This window comes from Anser cygnoides, chromosome 10, assembly GCF_040182565.1.
Source record: "Anser cygnoides isolate HZ-2024a breed goose chromosome 10, Taihu_goose_T2T_genome, whole genome shotgun sequence".
NCBI lineage: Eukaryota > Metazoa > Chordata > Aves > Anseriformes > Anatidae > Anser > Anser cygnoides.
Genome location: NC_089882.1, coordinates 22,215,606 through 22,226,353, shown reverse-complemented (window position 1 = coordinate 22,226,353; position 10,748 = coordinate 22,215,606). Strand labels below are relative to the sequence as shown.

At 52.2% G+C, this 10,748-nt stretch overlaps 1 protein-coding gene across 1 annotated transcript in view; it reads left to right on the top strand.

The window, feature by feature from the left end:
* The first annotated feature begins 9,090 nt into the window (after positions 1–9,090).
* WNT7A (Wnt family member 7A) overlaps positions 9,091–10,748 on the top strand; it is a 36,803-nt gene continuing 35,145 nt past the window's right edge. The window contains exon 1 of the mRNA XM_067003247.1: positions 9,091–9,984. Coding sequence (XP_066859348.1) covers positions 9,914–9,984 — 71 coding nt within the window. The 5' untranslated portion in view covers positions 9,091–9,913. The remainder of the gene's footprint in view (positions 9,985–10,748) is intronic.

Sequence of the window (10,748 nt, the reverse complement as noted above, 5' to 3'; positions counted from 1 at the left end):
CTACTTGCCAGCAGCTGCCTACCATACTGACCAACATGGTTCCTTTTTTACTCCTTTATCTTCCACACTCATCTTCTACTCGATAATGTTTTTTTGGGATGAAATCCATGTTCCGCATTTGTAGATGACACTGCAGAATGCCATCCTATTGAATAGATAGGTATAAACCTATCAGGAAGTCCTGACTTGTGAAGTGTTGCAATCTCATCCTATCACATATCCTTTATCAAACACGTAAACCCTCCTAAGGTCATTTCAGTCTGCAACCCCTGCTTAGTGCAAGCACAATGCTGACACCTTGCAAATGGCCCTTACTCTCTGGTCCATGTGAAAGTCATTTCGCAAGAGCATATACTGCTGAGCTGCCTGTGGAGTTTATATGCACTTACACGCCCTGGCCATGTTTCCCAGAATGCTTCCCAGAAACATGTCAGTGAAAGTTGGTGCCCTTTCCAGGCCTTCACTTGATGAGCAGCACAGCAAACACCCTCACTGACAAGAGCACACACTTGAACCAGACCAACGAGAACACAGGTGGAAAGCTATTTTAACCTTAACTCGTGGATCAGGTTATGTCTGGAAGTCATTTCCAGCTCAGAGAGCAGACACCAAGTAGTTGGTTATTCTCTGTGACTATATGGAGGCATCAGATCGGCACATGAAGCTTATCAGAAAAGCTAACAATTTTGGTAGATTGACACTAGAACTACTAATTCAAGCTGATGAGTGTCCTCACCTGGCTGTTAGAGAGACAACCCCACCTCTGGCTCTGGTCTCAGACAGCAACATCTCTGTGGCAGCATAGGAGTACAAGGCAGCATTGCTATGCAACCCTCTAAGTGCACAAAGAAGCATTAGCTTCCTGTGCCATGGCTGTTCATCTGGCTTAAGGCAGCAAGCTTGGCTGAAACCAGTGAAGGCAGAACTACTAAAACCCAGCCAGACAGTTCCAATGAGTCCCTAAGTCTCATGGCCTAAGAACTGATTCATCTCTGTGTTACATCTTCTCAACTGTATCAAACACAAAGACTCAATCAGTTGTCTTTGCTATCATTAGACACTCAACAGTTTACAACTACATATTTTATACCTTTAATTTTTTTACTCCACAGTTACTGCTTGGGAACAACTGCAAGACTGAGTGGACCATTGTGAAAGCATTAGCAGGCCTCTGCTCCACAGATGTGCTTGAAGTGTCTGTGCAAGCAACATTTCCAGAGCATGACCTAGCCTATTCAAGCATCTTCCATGAACATGCTTTTAGACAGATCAGTTAATCTTGTTTACATAATTTAGAGTAAATGTTGAATGCAAACCTATTTTGCCTTGCAGTTTGACATAAACTTCTGTGCATAGGTAGATAGAAAGAAGTTCCTGACTTTGCAGGAAGACAGGAAATTATTAGTAAAAGCCCCAATAGCCACAATACAATTCCCTTTCTTAGGATCCACAGAATCCCCCTGAAGTTCTCCTATTAACAAAGACTGTTTGAACAAGTTGGCTGAAAATAAATAAGTAAATCTAGTTCAGTACTCTTCCTTTTTTTTTTTTAAAAAAAACCTGCAGTGCTATTTTAAGAACAGTTTTATGGTTACAGTCTAGGCAATGGCTAAAACGGAAGGGAGAAAAGTTACAATATATTTCATAAAGTTTATGTGCCTTGCTCATAACTGTCTCTCACACCATGATATCACCATGCCCTCCCACATTTCTAGTGACATCTTGACATCAGCCTTGTAAAAAACCATTTCAAACCTTTGAATGGAGGGGGAAAGGGAACTTCCTTTTGGAGGAGACAGGTTTTCAGTTCCATTATTTTAATTACAGCTATAATTTTAGTAATATTAGACTCATTGCTAGCAGTGATAGCTTCAAGATTTCTTCTTCTGATTGTCAAATTTACAGATGCATCCAAGGTCAGCCTTCATCAGAACAAAAAGTAGACCTGTGTCTTTCTGTGCCTTCCTCCCCATCATTCCATTTTCTCCACCCTTTCTCTCCTTCCTGCCATGAACATGAGTTTGCTTCCCCTGATCTCCACATGATTTCCTCATGCTATTTGTTACCCCTTCCCATACACAATTTTTGTGACTCCGCCCTGTGCACATTCAGGGAATAGACAACACCCTTGTTGTCCACGCTGCTGCTCTCCACCCAGCCACACGTGCTATCTGCTTTGCACATCACTGTGCACACAGGCACTCTGTCCAACAAAAAGCCTGCCTTACTTTTGCAGTGACTGGCATCAGGTACAGCTCCATCTCACCCGTCTCCTCAGCTCGTTGCCCCAGCACTATGAACAGTTGTCAGAGCTCAGCATATTCTGTTGCAAATCACTAGCATCCAGCAGGTTTTGGTACCTGAAGATATACTAGCAGGACTCACATATTCAGCACTGGCTGGCCACGGCTAACCAAGATACGTGTTTGACATCCAGTTTTAAAACACATCTCTTATCCCTCCATGTGTGCTATTGCTACTCCACCTCTCTGTAGACTTGGTATTTCCAAAGCTGTCAAGTTCTCCTCTTCCTTAGCATCATCTGTAGCTCTCTGGAGGACTGTCACATTTGCTGGATCAGATCCATGGTGCTTAAGACCTTCCTTTGGCAACAGATAATCTGCTCTGCCAGTTCATCATTTCACCTCAGTGTCCATTAATAAATATAGAAAGGAAATGTAATTTTTTCCTTAAAAAAAAGACAAAAGTAGTATCTGCTTAAGTGCACATTCTGACAAACAGGGAGTATTATTTTTTTCAAATACAACATATGCCCCACTACGTTTGATATGAGGGTAGAATCAGGAAAATCTCCTAGAGAAACTATGCAGGAAAGAAAAAAGTAACAACAAAGATGCCTGGATGAGTAGCATCCCTCTGAACAAGTAGCCATGTTTATACCTGTCAGGGGACAAGAGATCAAAAGAGAAAAAATGAGCTGTTGTAGAACTGGAGGTGCCCACGTGGTGGTGGTGCAACTGGCACCCAGTGGCACTTTCACATCACTTGACCACAGGACATACAGACCAGGGGGATTCATGTACTTAGCTCAAAGCAACTGGCAGGATATGTCTGCTTCTAACAATCCTGCTAATGCCATTAAGGATTACTGTCTGAGAGAGCAGCTTACTTCATGTGCATTAATCATTAGCTCCTTCTCTGGTATGTGCAACAACTGCAGGGTCCAAACTCCAAACTGTCAAGATGGTCCCAGGAAGCTGCAGCCCGTGGCCACGTGCAGCCTGAAGACAGATCTGTTGTGGGACGCAGCCCCCATCAGGACTGAGGTGTGCACACGCACCTGGAGGGGCAGAGGAAGCCCCTCAAGGTGCAGCAACAGAGTTACCCAGTCCTTGAGACAGCACAGTGAGAAAGCAAACAAACAAAAGAACAACTTTGAGAAAGTTTCAAAACAGTGGATAAACAGCCCCTGAATTCTACTTTTTATTTATTTATTTTTTATTAAACACTCAACAAGGTGAGGATCACATCTTTACCTAGGGAAACATCCTTGACTAAGACCCAAAACCTGAAGACAACTTTCTCCCCAAACATAGCCAGGTGCAAGTCAGCAGTTCAAGCTTAGAGCAGCTTCATCAAGGTATTAGTTTGCCTTTAATGTAAAGTATTCTTTTCTGCATACTTGTATTCAAGAGTTCAAGCAAACCTAAGCTCTGAGAAAACCTGGGCTTACAGACCTTAGTTTTAGAGCTCCTTCAGCCACATCCAGCTCTAAAAACCAGCAGACACCGCAGAGACTACAGCAATAAGTGCTTGCACACAGACACAGCTCTACACTGTCACCATAAAAAAAGTGCATCTTCCAAGCTGGCAGACACTTAAAACACAGAAACATAAACACTGCAATGTTTTCCTTACCCCTCAAAACTTCCAGCAGTTTTTAACAAACTAGCTCCTGCCAGCTCCAGCTCTTATAAAGCTCTGAGCCCGTCAGTTACTATCTGTGGAAGCTGCAGGTAATTAGCTCCCAGGTACACCTGCCCACCCGAACCACTTCTGCCTGCTGGCTCGCGTTAACCCCTGAGGCCACCACCAGCCTGGTTCCACCTGGAGCCCCCCGCCCATGGGTCTGGGGATTGGGGTTTCCCTCTCACAGGTTGCAAACCCCCTCCAGATTCCCCAGCGCCCGGTCCTGAGCTCGCCAGACCCAGCTTTGCATCACCAAGCCCATCACGGGGTGACCGATCGCAGGGCACGTGTTGCCCCTGTGTTGCCACGAGCGCTCGCAGCCAGCCGAGACCCATCCTGGAAACCCGGCCCGGCAGCGAGGGCGGCTCTCGCCCTTCCTGCGCCCTGACCTGCCGCAGCTCCTACGTCACTGGCTGCTCTTGGAGCAAAACTCTGCAGCAGGCTGTTTAGTGCTCGTCTGGCAGGCCTGCGGATGCATCTGTAAACCGAGAAGTTACCGTGGTTGCCAGTGATATGATATATTGGGGAGCAGGCGAGGAAGGACCCAGGAAATAAACTGGCTTTGTGAATGTTATTTATATTTATTGTGTATTTTTAAGCACCCTTTTAGGACTTAGGAGATTCGTAATACAGGGAGTGTTGGTATATTAAGCTCACATTTCTGCTACTGAAAGGACTCTCTGGTCTGACTTTTACAGGAGATGTTTTGACAACAAAACTGTGCAGCTATGATTAGCCTGATAAAAGGGAGCCAGAGTTGGAGTATTGATGGTATGTGCATCTAGGATCTAGTTACAAAATGGGCTTTTAACCACATTCTCCCTTGTGAATTCATGTTATCAGAGGCCATCTTAAAGAAAAAAAAAAAGACAACCTTTCTTTTTTGTTTTACGTGGATATTTTTCTTGTGTTTCTTTATGTTTATGAAAAATGAGACATTAATAACCTTGACCAGAGCCACACACTGAGCAGACAGGCACTGTGCAAACTTCCCCCCGTAGCTTCACTCACCTCGCTCGGTGCAGAGAGCAGGAGCAGCCGTGAATCCATTCAGCTGGAGGAAACCACAGGGTCCAGTTCTGGCCTCGTGAGCGGAGTCCAAAAGTCCAGAAGGATTGCATCGAGACCTACAGGCTTTTGGAGCTTCTTGTTCTTTCTAGAATATAATTTATTTTGAGAATATATTTTCAGAGCTGATTAGCTAGCCTCTAAATCATTGCACTGCCTAACCCCAAAAAGCAACCCTGACAAACAATTAACAATAGAAACACCATTGTGGCAACAAGTGATGGATGGTTCAAGGGTGTAACTTGGGCCTGGCCTTTGTTCAGAAGAAAGTTGCTGCTGCTAAATAAAGAATCGGGTAGTAAAAGGTGAGAGCGAACAGATCATATCTAGAATAAAACTATTTGCTCTCCTTCAGGGTATGTTTCCTCATAGCAGCGAGCATCTCATGAGAGGCAGGCAGGCCGCATCGCTCAGGGCAGGCTGGCCGCATCGCTCAGGGCAGGCTGGGAGACAGAAACTGCTGCACACCAGCCCTACTTCCGCACAGCCTGGGACAAAATGCTCTCCCAGTTTCCCCTCTTCTGGGTGGGTGTAGTGCGGCATCTGCTTGGCTGGGCAGTAAGCCGGGCTGGCCGGTCTCTGCACTGCGTGCATTCAGGACGTGGTGATTTCAGGCCTGCAGAGCCGCCCGCCTGGTTCTCACCTCCCTGAGTCTCTGCGAGAGCCGCCCCTAGCCCCCCAGGCTGCCCCTGGCTCCCCAGGCTGCCCCGTGCCCGCTGGGCTGCCCCGTACCTGCTCCAGAGGCTGCTGCGCCGGGAGGATCCCCGGGGGTGGTGGGTCTGAGTCTCCCAGATGCATTCAGCTCCCTCCCTTGTAGAGTCAAATGCATTTGGAACGGGTCTGCCACCGTCTGATGGTGTTGGCAGCTACGTTGGCTTTGTGGACTTGCAACAACTGTCTAGGTTTTGAGACCGCAGAGTCCTTTTAAGTGCTGGATAAAAGGACTGCATTATCAAAAGGAGAACATCTGGCACTGTAAGAAAGATCGTTTCTAAATCCCTACAAGAGCACCACACAGCCCTGGTTACGTTGGCTTAAAAAAACAGGGAAAACCCTCTGACTTCTACCCATTTGTCAGTGCACCAAATGACAAAACCCAGGGGATCCTCACAGCTAACAGAAATGCTGGTTATTGCTTCCTTACGTTACGAAAGGAGCAGGCTGGTTCTGACTGTCCAAGTTCAGTCCCAGACACAGTGCTGGTCGGTTACTGCTAAGAGCTGGATTTTCACCTGCAGACAGCTTCTTGTAAGTCAGGAGTGCTGGGATTTCTTTTTAACCCCTTGAAGACCATGGTTCCAAGTTCATTTTAATTTCCAAAGGCAATTTCCCAATTCCTACTTTTCTGTCATGAATTTCTAATTGTTGTGTTAATTTACCAAACGTCCTGTAACTCATTGCTATGCTGTTAAGAGAAATAGAATAATCTGTTTTAATGCCTCACTCTGATTTTGTTGTGCAGAAATTAAAAGGTAGTAAATAGAAGGTCAAAAAAGAAATCTGGGTACGTATGGACTGTAAAACAGGTGGTAGGTAAATATTAGTTACCATGGACCACCATGAAGACCACATGGTTGCAAGGACCATTTAAGGTCTACAAACACTTTAAATGGTAATCAAAATGTTTTAGAAACTTTGCCAAACAAGACAAACTACCTACCTGTAATCTGCACTGGAATGTTATTTTATGTATGCTGCACATGCGCATGTGCACACGCACACACACACTCACACATATCTAGGTCACAATTTTTTTTAGGAACAGAGTAAGAGAAAGTCATTGATTAGTTCAGTAAATTATTTATCTTCGTTTTTTGAGGAGGCTTTGCCATTTTCTGCTCTTACTGAACCTTAAGACAACAATCTACTTAGCCTTGACCTACCCTATGCTGTGTTAAACAGTCAACCTGTTGAAGTTGGGTCAGACAAAACAACCATAGCTACAGCACCAGAAATACAGAAAAAGCAAAACTGCAGCCTAGAGAGCTCACAAGCAATGCTTGGTGTGACAGATCACCATAGCAGGGAATGTGGGCTGAAATTCTGAGGCACATTTAAGATGATATCCCAGTATTTTTGGCGTTCAGAGGTTAACTTTGGGAGTGGATTTGTTCTTTGGAAAGCAGGTTTTGTTTCAGAATGGGACTCCTGAGCCTGTTTGTGCCCATTTCTGCTCAAGGGCTATTGAACCAATGTGACCAATTGCACTAAAAGCAAGAGAAAATGCAGCTCCCATGCCTATCGCCCCCCCCATCTGTCACTGATGCCTCTTCAGTAGCAGCTCCATGGCCCACTTGCAGCATTTTGCTTTGCTTTGCCCTAACACTTAGGAGCCTGAGTGGTGGATGAGGGCGTCATTGTACCGAGCAAAAAATGCAGACCTTCATTCACACATCTGCACGGGCAAAATACGTGCTTTTGTGACCGATGGGAGCGATAAGGCCACCTGGAAAACATCAGCTTGATGTGCAAGGTGGACAGTGCACGGAGCACGTCAATGTTCCCTCACAGAACTGAGAACAAATGTGTGTTATATTGCTGCCTCATGCTGGACGATCCCTCTGTGCCCGAACTGCTGGCCTGGATACCTCAAAGAGCTTGACGAACATCTCAGTGGGTATTTGCTGCTGGAGCATGCTGTGTGCACAGCACACCGTTCCCTGACAATCTCTGGTTATGACCCACCTGTTCTACTGCTTCCCCACACGCACAGCTGCCGCAATGCCTGTGCCGGTGCACAGCGCTGGGTGCCTGTCCCAGCACGATCTCAGGGCTGGGCTCACTTTTGGTCTCAACACAGCGTGTTCCTCGCTGATCTAAGAAGATGACAGATAGATAGATGCAACTTGGAATAACGCCTTTCTGCCTCCCTCTTACCTCCTTTTCGGGGGGTTCCCTCCCACCCCACGAGGCTGTGCCCTACGCCTGGGATTTATTTCCCATTCAGACATCCCCGCGGCTGCCTGAAACCCTCAGCAACCTGTGCGCCCGGGGCCGCCCCTCGCTCCCCGGAGGCTGCGGGGCCGGGGAGGCCGCGGAGCCCCGGAGGCCGCCCGCAGGTGCCGGGGCCGCGGCTGCCGCTCCGCGCCGTGCCCGCCAGGTGTCGCCGCGACAAAGTCTGTGCGGGTGTCGCCGGGCTGCCCGCCCCACCTGCCCGCGGCCGGGCGCCCTCCGCCGCCCCCGGGGGGGCTCTGCCTCCAGCCCCTCCCCCCCGCCCCACCGCGTTCCGCTTTCCGCAGGCGGCCCCGGGCCGGCCGCCCCCTCCCCAGGGAGGGCTGCGGGGCGTAAAGGTGATGGGAAGCCAGCCGGTGTGCCGGGAGGCACGGGGAGACAGGGGGAGAGGGGCACGGGGGGACGAGGAGGAGGAGGTAGTGGAGACCCCCCTCCCTGCCCCTATTGTCACCAGCGACAGGGTCGCCAGGACCCCCCTGCCCCTCTGCGCATCCCGGCGGCCGCCCCCGCTTTGTCCCCCCGGTTTGGGGCGCACCGGGGCCGCCCCTCGGCCCGGGGGGCTTCAGAGCAGCTCTCCGGCGCGGATCCCGGGCACGTTTTATTGTTTTCTTTTTGTTTTGTTTTCAGCAAAACACTATCAGCAGAACAATTCCAGCACCACACCCCTGTTATCATTTAGGTAACCTCCCTGTTTGAAATATTTCAAGTGGATAATAAAATAGTCATCGTATCCGCGCAAATTCCCGCAACGCGGAGCGGGGATACTCCTCTCGGCCGCCCCCGGTGCCCCCCCCGCCTGCGCATCCCGTGGGGCCGGAGCCGGCCGCGTCCCGCAGCCACCTGGTCCCGGCCCGTTCCCCGCTCCGCCCCTCGGGGCTCCACAGCCCCATCCCTGCCCGCGGCGGAACCGATGGCAAAATAAGTGGGAAAGGCGCTCCAGGGGCGCGCAGGCAACGCGGGGGATTTTCCGTGCCCCCGACGCCGCCGGGGATGCTGCGGGTGCCGGGGGCTCGCCCCGCACCGCCGGCTGCTCTCGGCTGGGCAAAGCCCGGGAGAGAAGCGGCACGTTGCATGCGGGGAGGCAGAGCCGGGGGAGGAGCGTCGGGGCCGGAGCGAACGCATAAAACCGGCCCCAGGTGCTGCGCGGCCCCGGGAGCAGGCGACAACCGCGCCGTTCAACTTCGGTCCCCTCCCGGTGCCGGCCGGCGCGCAGCAGCGGTGCTGGTCCCGGCCCCGGTGCTGGTCCCGGTGCCGGTCCCGGTCCCAGCACGGCGGCCCCATGCCGCCCGGCACCCCGGGGCCAGCCGGGCGCCCCGTCGGTGCAGCCCCGGGGGCGCCCCCCGCCGCCACCCCGCGGGGTCCCCGCCGCCTGCCCCCGGGCCGTGCCCGCAGGAGGAGCCGAGCTCTCCGCCCGGGGGGGATCGCTGTGAGCCTCCTCGCCGGCAGGTGATCCGTTTGCCATTTCTTGTTACCCTGCTTCCCACCTCCCCCGCCTTTCTTCCCCCCCGGCTGGACAACTCCCTCCTTTGGAGAACACGCCCAAGTAGCTGAAGAAGAGAGAAAGGGAGGAAAAAAAAAAAAAAAAAAAAGAGAGCGCGAGCGAGGGAGATAGTTAACATTGAACCTGGGGGGAGCGCCCGGAGCCGCCGGCGCTCGGGAGGATCCCGCGGCCCCATACATCGCCGGCAATAAAGCGCTACGTGTGACAGGCATACAAATCCGGGCTAGAGGGAAAAAGAGCAGGCGAGAGGGGCAGAGCCGGCGGACGGGCGGTGCGGAGAGCCCCGGCCGAGGGCCATGGTGAGCGCCCCCGGGGGGTCCCCAGCGCGCAGCGGCGGCGGCGGGCGGCGGGGGCTGCGGCGGGGGCTGCCCCGCTCGGCCGCGCTGCCTTGACCCGGCGGCACCCGGAGCGCACCCCGGGCATCATTTCGCATGTTGGGCTGAGCCACGGCAAGCTGGGAATATGAACAGGAAAACAAGGCGCTGGATTTTCCACATCTTCCTGAGCCTGGGGATTGTGTATATCAAGATCGGGTAAGTAACTTTTTTTTTTTTTTTTTTTTTTTTTCTCCTTTTATAACAATTGCGCTCTCTCTAGCCCTCAGCCCAACCTGCCCAGACGTGTTACTATTTAACTCGGGAAGTCTCAAAAAAAAAAAAAAACCACCCGATGCTGGTGATCACGATTATTTTTTAAGAGGCAGGTAGAGCCCCCGCGCCTTACCGACCCTTGGGGGCGCAGCCTCCGCGGGGCAAGGCGGCGGCCCCGGCGATGCGCGGCCCCGGCGGGGGGGACACCTGGGGGCAGGGGGACACCCGGAATTTGGGGGGACACCCGGTAACTGGGTGGGACACCCGGGGCTGTCCGCAGCCCCTTCTCCGTGCCCGGCTCGGGGTACCGCGGCCGCCCCCGTCCCGGCCGGCTCCCGCAGCCACCTGTCGCTGGCGACCTCCGCGCTCCCCCCCCCGCCCCCCGATGTCCCTGGGCCACCGAGGGGACACAGCGGGTCCCCTCCGGTCCCGCAGCATCTCCGGGCCGGGCCAGGTGCGCTCGGCTCCGGGGAAGCGGCGCGGCCGGGGGCAAGGGGCTCGGGCTCTCGTCCTCGTTCCGTCTGCTGGACGGGAGGCGAAGCCCCCCCTGCCCGCTGCCTGTGCCCGGGCACGCACCGCTGTTGCCTGCGCTTTCATTGACGAATGAGGAAGTTGAGTCCCGTTTTGGCAGGAGCCCACGTGCTCCTTATCTCTGCTCGGGCTGCGGAGGGAGAGACAGGGAGAGGGAAGAGGCAGGGGGAAAAGGC